Source organism: Kogia breviceps, chromosome 3 (assembly GCF_026419965.1).
Source record: "Kogia breviceps isolate mKogBre1 chromosome 3, mKogBre1 haplotype 1, whole genome shotgun sequence".
Lineage (NCBI taxonomy): Eukaryota > Metazoa > Chordata > Mammalia > Artiodactyla > Physeteridae > Kogia > Kogia breviceps.
Genome location: NC_081312.1, coordinates 144622028 through 144643634, shown reverse-complemented (window position 1 = coordinate 144643634; position 21607 = coordinate 144622028). Strand labels below are relative to the sequence as shown.

Here is a 21607-nt window from a genome sequence, read left to right as displayed (position 1 = left end):
TTAATGACTGTCCCAGGTAAAGCAGTAGGAGTGTCAAAGAAGAGGAAGGTTTTAGGAGGGTGATAAAGTAAAACCAACAGAATATAGGTACCAACTGGATAAAGGTAAATGAGGAGAGCAAACATGACCCCCTACATGTCTGCCATTCATATAAAAATATTTACTGCTCAGACCTACTTAGTCTTATATAGCTCATCCTTTGGCACAATTCCAACAATCACTTCTAAACCAATAACCTGCAAATCATCAACCAGAACATGATCCCTACATTTTACTATTTATTTTTCAATCAATCAATTCAAAAATATCATAGTATATTAGAATTAGACTTGAGTCCTAAGAGAGTATATTCTCCAATTGCCCCTATCTTGTAAATGAGAAAAATCTACAGCCTAAAAATGCTAAAGTAATAAATCCCTTAAGCAACAGAACCGGTTCTACTTCAAATTTCCACTGTATTTCTTCACAGTCAAATCCCGTTATAAATCAGGCTCCCTTAAATTCGTGCCAGGAAACGTGAAAAACTTAACTGATCTCTCTGCCTCTTGATGTTTTCCACTCTAAAACATGCTGAGCTATCACTGCCAAATTAATCTTACTAATAGACCGATTTATGTCATTTTTGCTGAAATGTTCTACTGCTCATATATCATAGAAATACTACTCTAAGATTGGGAGGCTAGATTCTGGTCCCAATGCTACCACTATATCAGTTGTTGCCTGCTCTCCTGGGGAAACAAAGGATCCTCACATTGAAGCTCAGGCCCATCCAGCTACTCATACTTTATATAGTAAAAGTAGGAAAGTACACTTGGAACCGCAAGCACAACCAGGGAAGCAATAGACTATAGTACTTCTTAGTTTAGCCTCTGAAAACAGACTACCATAATGTAAATTGAGGCTATTAACAGCTATGTGAGCTTGGGCAAATGACTTATCTGTACCTCAGTTGTCTCATCCATAAAACTGGGACAAGAACAGTGCATATCGCATTAGTTTGTGAGAATTAAATGAGTGGATAAATGTAAAACGTTTAGTTTATGTACTCAATAATTGTTAGCTCTTATTACTGCCATGGGTAGAATCAGGAATCTAATCTTACTGTCTAGAATTTACTTAAGTGTGCCACACAGGCTCTTAAAGCTTTTTACCTAAATATCTTTAATGTTTTGAGATTTTTCTGCCATACCTCCCTCATCCTCAAACAAAATACATTAGGTATTAGTTTTGATTGCTGAGCAATTTACCCTAGTATGAAATAATCTACCCATTTCTGAAGATGTGTGTATAATTTGGTCATCAGGGAAGATAAGAGTAAAAAATCATTCTAAATGAACAGAGGAAAGAACTAGGTAAAGACAAAGAATCAAGAGAAACAAAATATTTATGTGTAAAAATATGAAGCAAAAAATAAGACCATCAGTAGAGGCAGAAGATTCTAATGCCAGACTCAAGCTATAATTTTGGTATTTTGTTTTTTTGTTTTGTTGGCAATATCGAATTAAGCCCTGAATACTTAATTTATAATGTATTCACAAACTGCCCTCAGAATCGGGAGACTGAAAAAATGGTAGTAACCTCAGAAACACTGGTAGAAGTTGGAAGCATTTGCCCTAAATGAAGGACTATATCAAAGTTTCATTTATCTTTCCCTTTCAATGGGTTTCCCATCACTTCCTGCTTACCAGCTATCAAAGGCAGAAGTCCAAAATGCCAGAAACCACTGTATTTTGATGCACAGTTCCTACTTGCTAACTTGCAATTACATACCAGGGGCAAATATATTGCATCCACTTTGAAAAGGAAAAACTATCTTACAGTTACTGAAGATTTGGTTTGAGACAGTAATGAGACAGTAATGTCCGTGGTAGGATAAGAGAATCTAAGGACATGATCCCCCATTACCTCCAATCCCAGTTACATTTCAAAAGGTTGAGAAAGAAACAAACCCAAAATAAATTCTGTGTATCTCATAGATGAGATCAGTTTTTTTTTTTTTACTGCTAAACCAAATATATGAAATGAAGACACTCTGACCATTTTGAACATTTAAGACTCTAATAACTTGGATTATGACCAGAGTCAATAATTCCTCCAAATAAGTTCAGAACTTCACAGGAAAATAATGGAGTGATTCTTTACATATTCTTCAATGGAAATAGTTAGTAGAACTAAACATTTTTAACAGAAATATTATTTTCAAATATAAAACATTTTTAAAAGGTTGCCATTCTGCTCTTAAAAGAGCCTACTTTGGGGCTTCCCTGGTGGCGCAGTGGTTGAGAATCCGCCTGCCGATGCAGGGGACACGGGTTCATGCCCCGGTCCGGGAAGATTCCACATGCCGCGGAGCAGCTGGGCTCATGAGCCATGGCCACTGAGCCTGTGCGTCCGGAGCCTGTGCTCCGCAAAGGGAGAGGCCACAACAGTGAGAGGCCCGTGTACCACAAAAAAAAAAAAAAAAAAAAGAAAAAGAGTTTACTTTCTGCTTGCATTTATGAAAGCTAATTAATGACTTATTGGTTTAGTTTAGAGTGGTATAATAAAGTGGTATTTCTCTTTGGACCAAGTCCAGATTCTCTTCTGGTGTAGCATTTCACAAAAATCACATAATCTAATATATACACGGTATTAGGGGTTTAACTAATTATGAAATCAGTTTACTGTGTGGCCCTATGAAGATGTAGATTCAGTGTCTCCATTTCCAACTGCCTATTCTGTAATGACCATGGTGGCATGAACTATGTCTCATTTATATTTCCATTTCCAGCACTTGACAAAGAGTCTTGCATACAGAAGGCAGAGAATCAATGTTTGTTGTCAATGGATATGTGGAAGGGTTATCTATATTATACTATGAAAGAGCCATGTAGTTAGCACTGGTGCTAAGTATAAAGTTCAGTAGCCAGAAATACAAGAGAGGAATTCACAGCTTCAAGGACAGTCAGTTTTACATTTTCATTTTTTCCCTAGTACTCTTTCAATTAGGGGAATTTAATAAAATATAAAAGACATTTTTATCTATAAAACACATTTTACATGTCTTTTAAATCTTCAAAACAATCATGTAAAGATTATTTACAGATGAATAAACTGAAGTAACTTGAACATAAAGTGAGAGAGCTGGAATTTGAACTCTGATATTTTGACTCCAGTCAGTGCCCTTACATTATACTTGCTTAGAATCAAATTGGAAGTCATTGAGAGAACGAAATCAACTTTTAAAATCACTTCAAACTGTGGCTTTTAGGACATTTGATTCAGTCAATAAATAGACATCTTTCAATAAGTAGCCAGGTTTTCCAAGCTTGAGTTATTATGGATTTACTATGGATTCTTATGCTCTGAAGATTGCTAGAGGGAAACACCTATTCTCAACTTTTTGTCAAGAAAACAAACCTTGTAAAATTTAAAACTTTACTTCCATTCTATGTAATAATTAATCTATCCAGGTAGATATACAGAAGAAAATGGAGAAAGGGGGAAAAAAGGGAGAAACAGATAGAAAAGAGCAATTCCATGACTGAGTTACAATCTAATATCTGAGAAAAGCAGATTAAAAAAATATCATTTCAAAGGTCTACAAAAGAGTGAGCCACTTCACTAGCACAATTACACATTTTTCATAAGTTTAGTAGTACTAATAAGTAGCCAAGATGACTGGAAATGAATGCCTGGCAATAATTAATAAAAGGTTTTCTTTAAAAGAGAAATTCTGTAAGCTATAAAAATAAGTTTTCCTCCTAAGCAGAGAGGATTATGTACCAGTTTTCAACAAGGGTGTTTGTTGTTTCACAGTCTTTAGATAGGAAAAGTCAGAACTACAATCAAATTCTGACATTTGAGAATTATATGAGGTGCAATTGAACACGGTAATAAAATGCCACCCATCCAGCAGTTTGGAGGAATATACTCCAAGAACTATGAGCCAAAATTACAAATAACCACAGTACAGTTAGTACAGTTAGTGGATTGCCACTAAAACTCTCAATGATGAGAAGATTCCACTGATATGTAGTTCCCAGGGTCTCCTGTAAGTAGCAGCAGTAATAACAGTACTAACAGCAATAACAGATGGAGCAGCAGCAGGAACAGCAGTAATTAGTAGTAATATTAGCAGGAGCAGCAGCTAGAGCAACAATGGCACCAACAACATGCATTTATTGAATGATTATTTTCTGTCAGGCCGGTGCCAAATAATTTGAATTATTTATTCTTATGCTCTGAAGATTGCTAGAGGGAAAGATTGCTAGAGGTTTTTCTTATAGCCACCCTGCAAAAAAATTATTACATACCTTTCACTAATGAGGAAGATAAGGTGAAGTAATTTTCACAAGGCTACAGAGCTGGTTAGATATACAACCAGGATTCAAACTTAGGACTGCCTTATTTTAAAGCTGTACTCCTTTCCCAACACTACACTTCACAGAAGTAAGGATAAAGGTACTTTTCAGTGTAGAGGATTAAAAACAGTAGATTCCTACATTTCAGTAAATGATATAGAAAAAGAGATTCACAGTAGCTTCTCCATGTTTGTAGAGGAAGGTATGGTCTTCCAGGTGGGCAAATACCAGTGACTAGAGTGAGGTCATAGAAGGATCTCAAAACCAGATATGTGGGCTGAAAGATGAGATGAACCACAGTGCGGTGAGTATAAGGCAGTATAATTTAGGGGAAAAAACGATTTATACTTTTTTTTTTTTTTTTTTTTTTTTTTTTGCTGCACGTGGGCCTCTCACTGTTGTGGCCTCTGCCCTTGTGGAGCACAGGCTCCGGACGCGCAGGCCCAGCGGCCATGGCTCACGGGCCCATCCGCTCCGCGGCACGTGGGATCCTCCCGGACCGGGGCACGAACCCATGTCCCCTGCATCGGCAGGTGGACTCTCAACCACTAAGCCACCAGGGAAGCCCAATCTATACTATTTTTAAAGACAGAGATTACTAAAATGAACCTAGGATTCATAACTATTCCCTAAAACTACAAGTTTATTGAGCTTCAGACACCAAAAATCTAATTTTATGACTAATACGTGCTTCAAACAATTAGCTCTTAAGATTTACTGGGTGAGGAAAAAAAAGTTAACATAAATGATTTGTGAAAATGGTATGAGATGGTTAGAATGAAAAGCAGGCTGAAGACTAGGATAATTCTATCTGAATAAAATGCAGGCAGAAGTAAAATTATGAAAAGTAATAAGAGTAACAATGAAAACTTCACAGTTACATAGTGCTTCCTATGTGACAATCACTTTCTAAGCACTATATACATATACTAACTCATTTAATTCCCTCTACACTTTATGAACAGGTACTGTTGTTTACATGCATTTTACAAATGAGGAATGAGGCAGAAGTCTGTAACCTACCCAAAGTCACACATGTTCTAGTAAACAGCAGGGTAGGAACTCCAAACTAGGCAATCAACTGCAGAGCCTACGCTCTTTAACCACTACACCACACTGTACCTTTAAGGGTCTGAGAGGGTTTAAAATGAAGCTGGCTATCAAATCACCTAATCTTAGTATCAAAGAAGTTCTCCTGAAGCTGTTTAACTAGGAAGTAAAACTTTACTATATAAGAAATTCCTTAACAGATAATAAAAGGCTGAAAATAGTCTCAAGAAAAGTAGGTAAGTAGGTAGATTGATAAGCTAAGCATAAGGAGTTACAGAGAAGCTAGAAACAGATAATGAGAGATTCTTAAACTTCTTAGGGTGAAATCATGTAAAGTAACCATACTCTCCAACAAAAATATCCCTTGCTGCTATAATCAGAGGCAGAATAAACTAATAACTGGTCTGTCCCTGTTATGCATTTATTAGATTTTATAAACATAATAATGAGGATATCACTTTTCTGATATAATTTCTAAAAATATGAAAATGTACATTGCTAGCCTCTAGTTACAAACACTATCTTACAAATGATTCATAAACATAAATGAAATGTCTAGGAATCCATCTTAAGCAACACTACACAGCTACTTTTTATTTCCCAGTTCATAACATTTGAAGGATTACTCCAGATCAGTATTCTACACACTATTCCATGGAGATTAAGAAGTGAGTAAGTATTCAAAGAAAAAAATTCTAAGGTCAAATAAATATTCTCTTAGACATTCACAAGTCACATACAGCATGAAAAAGCCCATATCAAAGAATCATCTTAACTTTAACTTGCATTGCCTAAATTTATTTGACCATGGAAACTTTTCCCCCCAACTTATAAATTATGGACATTAGTTGTACAGTACAGAATCTGGGAAAAAATGACCTAGTTACCTTCTTTAATAGAAGTATAAGAGAACTACTTTTACAAGAGCCTATGAAAGAGTTAAATGTGCTGAGAAATAATGTGAACATTTAATTTTCTCAAGGTCAAAGACTCCCTGTTTCTGCTACTGGGAATAAGATATGTGGCATTCTAAATTTATCTTGTCATAAGAACAAATTATGACAATGTAAGCATAACCAATATTGAATAATAGAATCTCAGAAGTCTAGAACAAGTCAGCACTCACATTTTACAAATATGGTAACTGAGGCTCCAAGAACACTGCCACCCTTCTGGTTTTCTTTCTATATCATCGGCCACTCCTCAGTTTCCTTTGCCAATTCCTTCTCATCTCCCTGACCTTTTATTGTCAGATTCCCCAGAGCTCAGCCTGTGGACCCTGCCCTTTCTCTCTCTCTACTGCATCCCTTGGTGATCTCAAAAGTCATCTCCCATGACTTTTATTCACTGAATTTTAAATTTTGGTATAATTGTATATTCACATGCAGTTATAAGAAATAACACAGAGAGATTCCATATCCCCTTTGTCCAGTTTCCCCAATGATAACATCGTATAATACAAAATAACAGTAAAAAATTATAGCACAAAAGCATAAGCAGGATGTTGACAGTGATACATATCCCCACTTTACTCAGTTTTCCCCAGTTTTACTTGTATTTATTCCCATGACATTAAATGATATTTACAGCTTAGAATACCCCCTAAATTCATACAGGTGAATGCTTATGACATCTCAACTTGCATATCTAACAGATATCACAAACTAAAATGTCCCAAATCACAGTCATCATCTTCCCTCTCAAATCTATTACTTCTAGTCTTCCCTATCTAAGATCAATGCCATCTTTGCGGTTGCTCACACTAATAACTGGAATCATCCTCAAAACTTTCTTTCTTCTACATTTCACATATAAACCATCAACGAATTCAAAACATGTCCCAAATCAAAACTCTTATCACCTAAACTGCTAGCAGCCTAGCCTAAATCCCCACCAACTAACACCTGTATTATTACAATAACCTCCTAATTAATCTCCCTGATTTTGTCCTTGGTCTTCTACAGTTTATTCCGAAGACAGAAGCTATGGTAATACAGACACTCTTCTGTATTTAAAGGTTTTCGTTGATTGTGGTTTTTATTGAGGTATAAAACACTCCTCTATTCAAAATTCTCTAATAGCTACTTATCTCATAGGAAAAGGCAAATTCCTTACAATGGTCCATAACGTCCTATACACATGGCCCACATTACCTTGCAGGCCCCAACTCCTACTATTCTCCCTCTTAATCACTTATTTGCAGCCAGACCAGTCTCCATGCAGTTCTTCTTTCAAGTCTTACTCAAACGTGGTCATCTCTTTGTGAGACCTTCCCTGACTACCAAATTTTAAATTGCAGCCTCCAAACTCCCACCCAGTACTTCTTATCCCCCTTCCCTATGTTATTTTTCTCCATAGTATTGATCACTATCTAACATACTATGTACTTTATATTGTCCGTCTTTCACCACTAAAATGTTCGTTCTGTGAGGGAAGAGATTTCAGTCCATTTTTCTAGCACGTAGAAGGGTGCCAGGCACAAAGCAGATGTTCAAGAAATATTTGCTGAATAAACAAATGAGGGCCAAAGAGGTGAGGTGTTATGCCAAAATATCATAAAAATAGGGCAAGAATCCAAGTCTCTGTAGTTTAGCAGTCATTTTTTCTCAAAATAGCGATGGACTTAAACTGAACCAATCTCATTTTTTATTCAATGGTAACCAAAAGCACACATGCATGAAATGGCAATTTCTGATCAGGTGAATAAACTATTTAGAATAACCTGATGGCAAGGAGGGATTAGACTCAAGCTAAAACTCATTAGCACAAAATTAAAATATGACCAACTGCCTATAATCAACAAGTTTTATACTAGCTAGCTGCCTTACGTGTTTTATTTAAATTATATTTTTAAAAAAGAAAATTATAGGTGATAGAACTTTAGGAGTTTAAACTTTAAGAAAATGAACTTGATAATACTATAAAATAGAGTCCTATGGAAGAACACAAAGCAGTACTCTTACATTGCTATATCAAGAATACAATTTCTCATATTTTTTAACTATAGCCAAGGTAGAGCAAATATCTATAAATGAAAAAGGAACTTATGTTAAAAATGTAAAGAAGTTGTTTCTGGGCAAAATTTTTTAATTTTTAAAAAAACTGGGTAGAAAGAGGGTGAATGACAAAACTTCCTAGAGATAGATAAGGAAATAAAGACTAGCATAACATCAAATCCACCTACTGAGAGACAAGCCACTTCCAGAGCTTTTGAAAAATTATTCATTTACCATAGAAATTAGTTTGGAAATTTAAAACTAATGGGTTCAAATTTTTTTATTATTAATTGCAAGAAGCACATTAAATAATAAGTAGTCATCTATACTGGCTTTAAATCTGTTTCAAAGTAAAACTGAGCAAGTTCTGACTTCAGAGTAAAGAAACATGACGGAGTCATACTTCCAGAGCCTGCCTAACCCTTATGGCAACTAAGATCACAAAAGGTATTTTGCAAGTCATTAAAATTCAATAAATTGGTAGAGTATAAACAGTGATCTTTCAATTGTGCCAAAGGAAAAAAAGCAAGATGCACTAAGTAGATATAGCTCTCAGTGTGCAGGCCAAAAAATAGGGCTTCCATGAAACAAAGGCAATGCTCCTATTTATATGATTAAATCTACAGCTTTCATATGAAATTCTTTATTAGTAAATAATTCCTGAGGCACTTAAACAACAGAATTTTTATTAAAACAAAATAATAGCATCAAAACTGTTTATTAGAGCTATAGTCAATGTAACTAAAATAAACAAATGTCAACTTTAAAAAATATATATATGTGGAAATATGTTTTATATATGATAGAAACAAGTGCATTATTGGCCCCTATATTTTTTAATGTTACCACTACCCAAAGGAACTATTAATAGCTATGTAGGTATTATGTATTAGATGTACAAATATGTAACTTTAAAACTTGTTTTATTGTATAAAAAAATAAAACTAAATTTAAAAAAAAAAACTTGTTTTAAGGTCTCCAAGAATAGGTTTTGTCAATTCTTTACACCTTAGAACTCACAACTATTAAGATAATATTAATAATAATAATCCTGAAATAAGAATGGATATAATAATGTCTAATGGTCTGAACAACAGCCAAATTAAAAAAGCTATAAATAAGCAGCTATAGGAAATCTGTAGAGAATTCTAGGGAGTATCTTGGAGTTCTTAACAAAACAAAGCAAACACTAAACAACAGTTTTAAAGAAAAGAATATAAAAATAGACATCAATACATTTGGAGAACATAAAACCAAGCTATCAAAATTGAACCAAATTTTTTTAAAATAAAAAATCTGATAATTGATGTTGTTAAAAAACTATGAAGTTATTCCTGGGTAATACATTTTAAATAACAATAAAAATAAGTGAAGTTTTGGAACATAATTGTAGAGACCTGTTGTTCCAAGGATATGAAAAATAACCATTTCCTAATAACCAGAGCTTTTGTACTCCTTGGATGCATTCATGCTAGAGGAAGATTAAAGGGCAGCAGCCAAAATGACTAAACTTCAACTGGGGCGCTGAAGCACAGATTTGATTTTCTTGGCCAGAAGTGACCCACAAGCTTAAGATCAAGAGCCAAAGCCCCCAGTGGGAAGCTGTGCTCTATTTGGTAGGCCTTGATACCATCTCTGGCTATATCAACATCAGCCTCATGGAAGGCCAGCCATGAGAGAAGGGAGTCTCCCCAAGATCTGACTTCCTGAGACCACAACCTAGAGCAGGTCCCACAGTCAAATTAGTCACATTCCTTGGAAAGAGAGAACAGGCATCAGTTGTGTCCATCGAAGGGGGACACTGTCCAGGTGTACCCTGAACAATTTTTGAAATCTCTGGGCTGCTTCTCCATCTGAAAAATAAGAAAAATAGCACAATGACAGACAACGAATGAGGAAAAAGACAATCACCTGGCCTAAAAAACTTAAGACTTATAAGAAATTAAGAAAGCAGACAAAACAGACAAAAAGACAAACAGCCATATCATTTGGAACATATTATTCTGAAGTCAAGTACAGCAGAGAAAAACACAAATTATTTTAAGCAAAGTAAGAAATGACCATAGCAACAAAAGTTATTTTTGGAGAGAGCCAACTGGAGAAAAAAAAAAGTATGTTAAGATATGTCAACCTGACACAAAGATAAGGTGGAATAAGAATCTAGTCCCATTTGAAGCTGAAAAGAGCTGAATAATGAGAGCTAGTGTCATGAACTTGGCTGCTTAACTGCCTTTGTGTAAGAAAACATCTCAGAACTTTGAACTTAGGAAATTCCAACTTGTCTTGCACCAGGTCACGAGCTCCATAGAGCAGGAACCTATTTCAACAAGCAGCTTTAAAAAAAAAAACAAAACAAAACAAAAAAAATACTTTAATATTTTTCATTTCTATTAATGATACATTTAAAAATGCAATAGTGCTAAAATCCATCAAAGTAAAATGCACTGAATAAAAATTAAACTTACTCAGAAAGATGTTCAGAAGTTGGGATACAAACAGAAACTGAAATTAGAAGAAAAGTATTATATTTAAAATAGCATATGAAATATGATGAGTGAGAAAAACGATTTAGTAAAGAGCACATACTGTGGTTGACCAATAATACCGGAATAAATATCAACAATCCAAAGTAAAACAATTTTATATACGTACCTTTCTCTATTACAACTTGACAAGCATGAGTTTCATGTTGACTTAAGTGTGTAGCCATATTATCTAAGCCAGAAACATCAGTTAGGAAATCACAATTAAGGCACACTAGAGTAATGCCCCTATAAAAAACAAAGCAAATAGTATAAAAGAAAACGTTTTTATCTTTTATGAAAATCCATACACCAGTTCAATGAATACTTTTCCGTGATTTGCTTTTTGTGTCATAACTGTCATTCCAATTTTTGTTATATAAACTTGATATAACTGAAATGATTCTCTAGAAAATGTCACAGTCATAATCAAATTATACTACCATTTATTTACAGAAAGTATTTTTGCTTTATAAACTTTTCTCTCTCGTATCAGTTACTGAAAGCTAAGAGTCAAGAGACCTACAGTCCAGTCTTGGCTCCACTAACAACATGTGTCACTCTGACAAGTTACAGCCTATTTGTGCCTATGCCCATCTGCAAAGCAAGAGTTCAATATATATAAATGTATAATATATACATTAGTCAGTGTATATTTACTAAGGCTGTCATTACACATACTGTACTACTAGTGTACTATATTGTAAATACAATGATGACCAAAAAATACAGTCTGTGCTCTAATGGAACATTTATCTAGTGTTTATCTAGGTGAGGAAAAAATTAGAAATGTGAAGGCTTTAAAAATAGATCATGGAGCTTCCCTGGTGGCGCAGTGGTTGGGAGTCCACCTGCCGATGCGGGGGATGCGGGTTCGTGCCGCGGTCCAGGAAGATCCCACATGCCGCAGAGCGGCTGGGCCCGTGAGCCATGGCCGCTGGGTCTGCGCGTCCGGAGCCTGTGCCCCGCAACGGGAGAGGCCACAGCGGTGAGAGGCCCGCGTACCACAAAAAAAAAAAAAAAAAAAAAAAAAAAAAGATCATGTCATAGCTGCTATCGTGGTATACTATGTGTTAAAGATTTTCCCATATATTATTTAGTTTATTCTCACCACAAGCATCCAAGGTTGGTATTATTCTCATATAACATTGAATTAACTGAAGTAGCTAATTCACTACTGAAGTCCAAAGTCTGAGTTCCTCAGCATCCCAGTACTCTGAACTGGCCCACTTGCTTGGACCTAAACTACTTGTTCCCTTAACAAAACTTCACTGAGTACTGTAGTTCTTAAATATGTAATGATTATAAATTTTCAAAAAGGTTAGAAAGCAATTCCCATAGTCATCAATACATGTTTTTTGAATTCACGAATAGTTTTTATGCTTATTGGATCAAACTGTGCAGCATTTGCTATTTGAAGTATTTAAACATAACTGGCGTATTATAGTATATAAAATTGGTCTTAAGACTCTAATTTAAAATGTGTTTAAACTTTTAGCTTTGAGTTTTATTTTAAAATATTAAGCCTGCAAAAATATGCGAATGTTTCAGAGAACTTAGAAAGCCACTATGTTTAATTTATTATGTTTATTAGAGTTAAGCACTTGGGAGCTTGTGGGTCAAGCATATGAAGAGCTGTTTAAAAGAAAATCAAATATATTAAACATATAAATGATGCTACATTGTTTAAAGGTAATTGAAGTGTAAATGAGACTTTAAAAAATTCCAGTCTGTTCAGCTTAAATGAACTTTATCAAACATTATTTAAAGGCCGGCTTGAAAGTGATTTTTAAAAATAAATCTATTTATTTATTTATTTATGGCTGCGTCGGGTCTTCGTTGCTGCACGTGTGCTTTCTCTAGTTGTGGTGAGTGGGGGTTACTCTTCCTTGCAGCGCGTGGGCTTCTCATTGCGGTGGCTTCTCCTGTGTGGAGCACTGGCTCTAGGTGCACGGGCTCAACAGTTGTGGCTCGCAGTCTCTAGAGCTCAGGCTCAGTAGTTGTGGCGCACGGGCTTAGTTGCCCCACGGCATGTGGGATCTTCCCGGACCAGGGCTCGAACCTGTGTCCCCTGCCTTGGCAGGCAGATTCTTAACCACTGCACCACCAGGGAAGTCTCGAAAGTTATTATTAAATATACTAGATTTCTAAATGGAATATTTTTAAGCTTAAGGAAAGTTAAGATTTAAATACTTAAATTTAATAATTACAGTCTTTTTCTATTAACAAACTGCCCTCAACAGACACTAAAAGTAGTCTCAATGGTAAGTAGCTAAATGCCTATTCCACTCGACATAGTTAATTGGACCAGGGATGGAATGTCTAACTCAAGCCTTCTCTGAACAGGGATTTGTAATTGGGATATATAATCACATTTCTTAATCTGGGAAAATGTGGGAGGCTAGGAATACTATGTTTGGGTCATCAATAGAGAAAGCTGGTCTACACAGAGAAAGGAGAATGGAACCCATGTCCAGAGAAAATAACAGAGACAAAATCATCCTGTTTCAGCAGGTCAGATTAGAAAGAAGTCGTATAACTGATGGCTTTCTGTTTCCCTTGTATGTTCTGGTTGTATCTCTTCCTTCTAGGGGTCCATGAGGGTCTTTGGAATCCTGCTAATAAATTATTTTTGCTTAGGTGGAAAAAAAATAGATCATGTAATGTGATCATTGTTATTATCAGTTTATTAACAAAGCATAAATATATTTCTGAAGTTCATCACATACGTTAAAATTTTAAATGTTTTACCAATATACAAATACAAACAAATAACATACCTTAGATTGACTTCTCCCCTAAAGCTCTAGACTAACAGTCTGCTGTATATTTTCCCCTAGATGTCATACTGGCACATAAAAAACTGACCTTCATAAAACTAAAATCATGTTCTTCCTTCCCAAATTAACTTATCCTGACTGGCCTTTCTTATGATGCCATTTCCTCTGAAAATAAAGCTCAACCTATAGTTATCTCTGTCTCTTCTTCCTTAAACAGTCAGTATGTCAAGCATTTTATATCAACAATTTATTGAGTACTTATTCTGTGCTAGTCTAACAATTTTAGATATACCATCTCATCTAAATCTAAACAACCCATAAAAGGTAGATGCTATAATTTATCACCTTTTTAATAGAGGATGGAGTTAGCTTAGTAATTTACCAAGGACACAGAGCTGGTAAAGATCAAGACCAGGTTTGAAATCAAGCGCTTTCATTCCAGAGCCCAGTTTCTTAAAGATGATATAATGCTATCTCACCATTCTAACCCAAGTCCTTACTAGATTATTCATAACTACCACAAAAGTCCTAATCAATAGGATTCATGCATCTATAACTCACCCTATTGTTAAAGGTGAGAAGAAATTCAAGCTTCCTTCAGTTTCACTCAATTCTATATAAAACATCAAAGGTTGTCCAGCACCCTCCAAAATAAGTCCGAACTCCTTAGCCTTATTTTCAACGCTTTTACAATCTGGCTCTAAGCTCAAAACTATTGCCCCCCGATTTCAATATTATTACTATAACTTCAATGCTCTGTTCATTTACTACTACCATTCCCCCTCTGTACGCCTTCTACTTTTTCATTTCTGCACCTCTATTCATGCTATTCCAACTCAAATGCCCCTGTATCTCTTCTATCAGTATAAACAATACTCATCCTTTAAAACCAAGTAAACTAACACCTATGTAGATCATTCCAAGTAAAGTAATCTCGCTCCCCTTTGAAAAACAAACAACCAACATTGCACTTATTAAAATCCCTCTTGCTTTATTGTGGTTATTTACATTCACCTCTTATCTCCCACCCAATAAAATGTACATTCTCTAAAGGCTGGTTCTATTATCTTTACAGGATCTGCTACATTATAGACCTAATAGATACATAGTAAATAGCTGAAGAACAAATATTCCATTCCAATAAAAGAATAATTACAAAAATTATTGTTCTATACAATTATAAGTTTCTATGTTCCATTCACAGAGATAGGCAAATTTTCAATCTGAGACTTATTCAAGTTGAGAGAAAAACATCCCAGAGCTTTAAAATCATATGATTCATTTAAAAACCAAACACACAACTGAGCTTAACAACAGTGAGGTGAAAATAAAAAAACTCATCTTTTGAATGCAATAAAACTCTTCATTCTTATAAAAATTTTCAGTATAGGAAACTTCTAATATAACTGAATCTAAATTTTCAGTATAGGCAACCTCTAATATAGCTTAATCTATTTCCTTGAATTCAGTAAATGTTTTAAAATTAGTACTAATATATATATATATATATTTTTTTTTTTTTTTCTTTTGTGGTATGCGGGCCTCACTGTTGTGGCCTCTCCCGTTGCGGAGCACAGGCTCTGGACACGCAGGCTCAGCGGCCATGGCTCACGGGCCCAGCCGCTCCGCGGCATGTGGGATCTTCCCAGACCGGGGCACAAACCCGTGTCCCCTGCATCGGCAGGCGGATTCTCAACCACTGCGCCACCAGGGAAGCCCTATTTTTAAAACTGAACCAATTTTTCTCTCCCTGTGAGCTACTGGTCCAACATCATAGATGGGACCTATTGTCCACATAAGTCATTTTTCAATACATACATTAATTTATTCAACAAATATTTACTGGGTGCCTGATCACTATCAATGCCTGGCATAGAGAAAAATCCAACCCACACACAGTCTAGTGAGAGGACACAGAAAATAAACAAAGTATACAGTGAATGAGATGATAAAAGATGATCCACAGAAAAATGAAGCATAAAAAGGAGATAAACAGCACTGGGGTAAAGCACAGGAGAAAGGATATAATTTTAAATCAAGTGGTCAAGGAAAGGCTCACTCATCAGAATAAAGACCCAAAGGAGACAAAGGAGCTAATCATACAAAAATCTGGGAAAGAGCAAACTACTAGTCACAGAGAATAATAAATACAAAGGTCCTGAGACATAACATCATCCCCTCTTCCATCTTTTCCACTAACCCAAAATATCAAAACAAGTATTGGTTAACCTTATCTGTATAGATTAGCTTGGTGCAGCAAAGATATTGATATTTCAGGTCGCAAAGGTGACATGAGCAAAAAATAAAGAGCAGTGGGGTCTAAAGAATTCAGAAGAATATGAAAAACATGGTGCTCAGTGAATTCTGAGATAAGTGTGTGGTAAAACCAAATTCTCAATGTCTTCAGAAATATTCATCAACAGTTCTTTCTGCACAGTAAGCAAGTTGTACACTTCTCTTAATTTGAAAAAGAAAAAGAATTATACAGATTACATACTAATTTCAAGAATTCCAGTAGTTTAAGAAATTTACTTCAAAACTGAAAAAGTGTTAGTCACTTTACTACATATTTTAGGTATCTTTTTTTAACTTCAAATATTGTTGGACAGCCCTATTTTTGTTCTCATTTTACTGTGCAAATACATGAAGACTTCATCTTGACACCATTGGTCACTCCTGAAACAAATTCAGCGAGAGAATATAGACTAATCAGGTACTTTGTAAAACACTCTGGCAGTTCCTCAAAGGCTTGACATAGGGTTACCATACAACTTAGCAATTCTAATCCTAGATATATACTAAAGAAAAATGAAAAGGCATGTCCAAACAAAAATGAGTACACAAATGTTCACAACAGCAATATTCACAACAGATTCAAAGTTAAAATAACCTAAATGGATAAACAAACTATCATGTATACATACAATGGAATATTATTCAGCAATAAGAAAAAGAAGCACTGATATATGCTACAATATGGATGAATCTTGAAAACATTATGCTAAATGGAAGACACAAATCACAAAGGATCACATATTTTATCATACCATTTACATGAAATGTTCAGAATAGGCAAATCTAAATAGACAGAAAGTAGATTAGTGGTTGTTTAGGGATGAAAGGAATTGGAAGGAAATGGAGATAACCACTAACGGGTACAGAGTGCCTTTTTAAAGTGATAAAAATGTACTAAAATTAACTGTGGTAACTGTACAATTCTGTGAATATACCAAAAACTATTAATTGTACAATTTAAATGTGTGAATTGCATGGTATATGAACTGTATCTCAATAAAAAAGTTATATACAAAAGATTTAAGTCATATAATTTTTCAATAGAAAAAAATTTAAAAGATCAACTAGTTACCTGAGATCTTCTGAATACTTCTTAAAGATACAAAACCTTTTACTTGGACGATTACTATGAAAGCTGGGAGAGACAAAACAGATTTTATTAATTTTACTATACAGTAAGTCATATTACTTTATAGCTATATATCAAGTCTATACTTAAATCTCTAGTTTTGAATAAAATATTATGATATAAATAATAATATAATGTTCATCATCCCTGTTTCATTCAGCATTTTAGCTTACATTCCAACTTATCTATTTATTTTCTAGTGAAATGTATTTCACTAAGCATATTCTTATATGATTAGCACCTCACCCTCACATAAAAAAAGGAAATACTCAAGAGTTTAAAAAAGTAAAGCACATCAAATTATTTTCTTAAACTGTTAAGAGCTGAAAACAATTTAAAAGTTTTGCTAATAACATTTTTGCTATGAGTGGTTACCAATAAGAATCATTTTAAAAATCCTTTTCCAACATGTTTGTGTTGAGGAAGGGGAGTAGATTCCAAATTATCCTGGAAGTAAACAGTAGTTGAGCTAAATGCCACTGTTTACCATTTGTAAAATAAAACATTTAGAATTCTTTGCAATTACTAGTAGAGGGTTTTTTTTAAAAAAAAAAACAAATTAAAGCAGAACTCTTGAGCTAAAACAATGCTTCCCCTAAGCACAGAACAGAAAACCCCTAACCAAGCTTTGTAGCCAATGACGATAGTTTTTACATACCCTTTTAAATCTGATAAGGAAAGCTTTCCTATACTAGAAAACCAGGATCGGCTTAGCACAGTACTACTTAGCACAGATAAAAGTGGAGTCATAGACTAGTAACATCAGCTTCATCTGGGAGCTCATTTAGAAATGCAGTCTTGTGCCATCCCCACATAGCTACTGAATTAAGCTCTGGCAGTGGGGCCCAGGAATCGGTTTTTTTTGTTTTTTTGCGGTATGCGGGCCTCTCACTATTGTGGCCTCTCACTATTAAGGCCTCTCCAGTTGCGGAGCACAGGCTCTGGACGCGCAGGCTCAGCGGCCATGGCTCACAGGCCGAGCCACTCTGCGGCATGTGGGATCCTCCCGGACCGGGGCATGAACCCGTGTCCCCTGCATCGGCAGGCGGACTCTCAACCACTGCACCACCAGGGAAGCCCCAGGAATCTGTTTTAATGAGCTTTTTCAGTAATTCTTATGCAAGCTAAAGTTTGAGGCGCAGGAGCTTGCAATGATAGACCTAAAGTAGCCAACACACGAAGTCAATTCTAAGTCTCAGATACAAGACAACCATCACCAGCAGAGCATGTGTGTATGGGAAAAGAAATACTCTGACCAGTTATAATCCCCAGAGAACATTCTCAGAAAATTTCCAATAGTTGTTTCTTTAATCTGGGGATAACTACTACTAATGAGTTTATAAATTCAGCATAACATGACAAAAATAACTGAACGGTTTTTTTTAGGAAGAAACCATCAAGAGGTTGGGAACCACTGAAATTATATGCAAAAGTTTGTGCACATAACTGTATTTCCTCAGAGTGTGTCCCAGATTTTATCTGATTCCCAAATAATGTGAACCAAGTAAATTATTTTTTTAAATGAGATTTAAAAGTAACTTTAAAAAACTCCTTCTTCCTTCTCAACAGACTGTTTCAGTTTCTTTATTTGGTAAGAGGAGAGGAAAAAATTACGTTTTAGGGTCTTTTGATGGCTTCCATTTCTGTCTTTAACTTGTACCTTATTAAAATGTTGGTACTTTTAAAATTTTAGTTGTCTGAATCCAGTTTTAGAGTTCCCTACCTATAAAAAAAGACTTATACTGTCATTTTATTTATATTTATTACACAAATTCCATTCTTCTAGTTTTGTATTATAGGAATGGAAAAGTGGATCTGTAGCTCACCAATAAAGAGGGAAATAAAAACTACCATTCTTCTTCCTATTAGACCTGTGTAAAGTTGATAACAATAGGGAAATAATCTAAGAAAGGGAAAAAAAGGTTAAGATTTTTATTACGATACAGTAAAACATAACATTAAAATCTATTCTCTAAAAAGCTATTCTCTAAAAGCTATTCTCTAAAAATAGATGCATTTTATTGTATATAAATTTTACCTCAATAAGACTAGAGGCAAAAAAAAACTCCTTTTGGCCATCTTGCTTTGATATAAGTAAAAAGTTTACCTCTGAAAAAATACGAAAGTATGCAACAGGGCTTCCCTGGTGGCGCAGTGGTTGAGAGTCCATCTGCCAATGCAGGGGATGCGGGTTCGTGCCCAGGTCCGGGAGGATCCCACGTGCCGCGGAGCGGCTGGGCCCGTGAGCCATGGCCGCTGAGCCTGTGCGTCCGGAGCCTGTGCTCCACGACGGGAGAGGCCACGGCAGTGAGAGGCCCGCGTATCACAAAAAAAAAAAAAAAAAAAAAGTATGCAACAATATTGACAGTATGTCTACTATTAAGACACCAGACTAGAGGTTGATGATACAATAAAGCAGGTTGTCTGCCTTAGAGTTCGTGGTCCAGGGTTTGGGGGGGAAGGTAGTCAAAAAGCATCTGGTACAGAATAAATGCCTAATAAACATTTGCTAAACAAGTGAATACATATTCATTATCACAGGATAAACATCAACAGTGACACACACACAGTTTTGTGGTTGCATGAGGGAAAGCTGCAGGTAAATGGAGAAGTCAGCTAACAATTAGTAGTACATTACAGTTAGGAAGGTACTGTACTGACTTACTCCAGGCAAAGCAAAGAAAATAAGTTGAAGGCTCTTGGGAAAGTAGTTAGGAATTAGACATTAAAAGGTCTTACATTCTCCAGAAAATCTGAACTTCACCCTATTAATATTAGGAAGGTAAAGGATTTTAGGCCAAAAATATCCTGACCAGATATTAGTAAAAAAGAAAGGAAGAAATGGAAAAGGGCCAAAGGGGTGGGTTGTGGACAGAAGACCATTTATGATGCCATTACAATAATCTTAACTGTTCTTCTAATGACTATTATTTAGTGCCAATAAATCTATATAAAAAATATAATGAACTAAAGCATATCCTATAAAAATTCATTCAGTAATCTGTCTTATTATTATATAGGAACAAATTGTTATACCAGCTTTCTTTTTCCTTGGAAAATTTTTAAATCATCCTTCAAAGCCTAAATGAAATGTCATTTATACAATACCTTCTCATTTCTTGTTTAAAGAATTCATCCTTACCTTCTCTGGGCTCTCACAGTCATTTGTTTATCACATTAAGCTAGGTAAATATATCTCTCCTACTAAATGGTGAAAATTAAAGGCAAGGACTTTACGATATCGAATAATGACAATTTAGAAATAATACCTATAATTACTTGAATATCTCCTAAGTGCAAATCATTTTATTAAGCACTTTAAGTAGATTTCCTCTAATAATCACTGTAACTTTCCCTTTAAGAAAAGGAAAATGGGAATCAGTTAAGTAATTTGCCCAAAGTCACACATGTAATAAATAAATGGTGAAGCTTGGTTTCAAATCCAGATTTGTCAGATTCTTCACCACCAGCTTACCACACTTCTTAGCAAACAGTAAGCTCTTCTAGAAAAAGAGATATTAGGTACTTATGGCTGTTACCTTAATTCTATTACACGTAGAGAAAAAAAGCCTTCTTTCTTATACATAATGTTGAAAAATAATAGCAATATTACACAGTAATGCATTTGCATTTTTTCAGGTGATTTCTACTGCTACCTGAAAGCTATAAGCAAACAGGGTGCAATAATTTAAACAACCAAACCCAAATAATGCTACTTTTTAAAAAAAATCACTTAAAAATTGTATGTTTAATGATACTATTCTTTGTAAGAGTCTTATTCTAAAAATGCTCCAACTGCATAAGATTTTTAAATATCCTCTTTTGAGACTTTATTTAGAGGCTTTCTTTTATAATTAAAATAATGATTCTCACTTGCTGTTTGTAATGTGCTAGGTGACATGGTAAATACAAAGAGCCCCTTCTTCTCAAGGAGATAATACAGATACAAACAAACATAACAAAAGGCAGAACAGATGAATGGCACACAACTCAAAGCGAGGAATGATCCCTGTGAGTGGTTGTGGTGATCAGACACTTCAAAGGAGGTAAAGTGAAAGGAAGGACAGGGGCATTCCAGGGACTAACAAAGAATAAGGAAAAGCCACTGTCAAAAATGAGTATGGAAGAAAGTTTATTCTGGAGAAGAGCAGTCTGAGACTGGAGGGGAAAAGAACTGAGAGTACAGAGGTAGTATAGGACAGGGACTGAAGGGACTTATCCTCTGGAGAAAATGAAGTTTCTGTACATATAAAACTCAAGGCTGTAACAAGAATTCACACTGGGAAGAAGTAGTGGTTGGGCCATTCAATGGGATATCTAAGGCAGTGAGTGAGGCAAGGGTACATATGAAGTAGAGAAAAAGGAAAAGTGATCTACCAAACCATAAGAGTGGCAATGGAAGCTTTCAGTTCCACATGAGGCGATAACCATGAGTAAGATTGTGTGTCCTGACAATAAAGTGCAGGGTCGGGGCTCACTGGGAATTGGGATA

At 35.3% G+C, this 21607-nt stretch overlaps 1 protein-coding gene across 8 annotated transcripts in view; it reads right to left on the bottom strand.

Annotated features, from left to right (window-relative positions):
- ZNF280D (zinc finger protein 280D) overlaps positions 1 to 21607 on the bottom strand; it is a 122669-nt gene that overhangs the window by 29395 nt on the left and 71667 nt on the right. For 7 of the 8 annotated variants that reach the window (XR_010839803.1, XM_059056222.2, XM_059056218.2 and 4 more), the window contains 3 exons: positions 17059 to 17121; positions 11042 to 11160; positions 10855 to 10891 (listed from right to left, as the gene is read on the bottom strand). Coding sequence is in view for 7 of the 8 variants with exons in the window: in XM_059056222.2 (XP_058912205.1) it covers positions 10855 to 10891; positions 11042 to 11160; positions 17059 to 17121 (219 nt within the window). In the remaining variant the exon portion in view is untranslated. Of the gene's footprint in view, positions 1 to 8007; positions 10243 to 10854; positions 10892 to 11041; positions 11161 to 17058; positions 17122 to 21607 lie in introns of those variants that run through there. The other variant, XM_059056225.2, reaches the window with a different exon arrangement.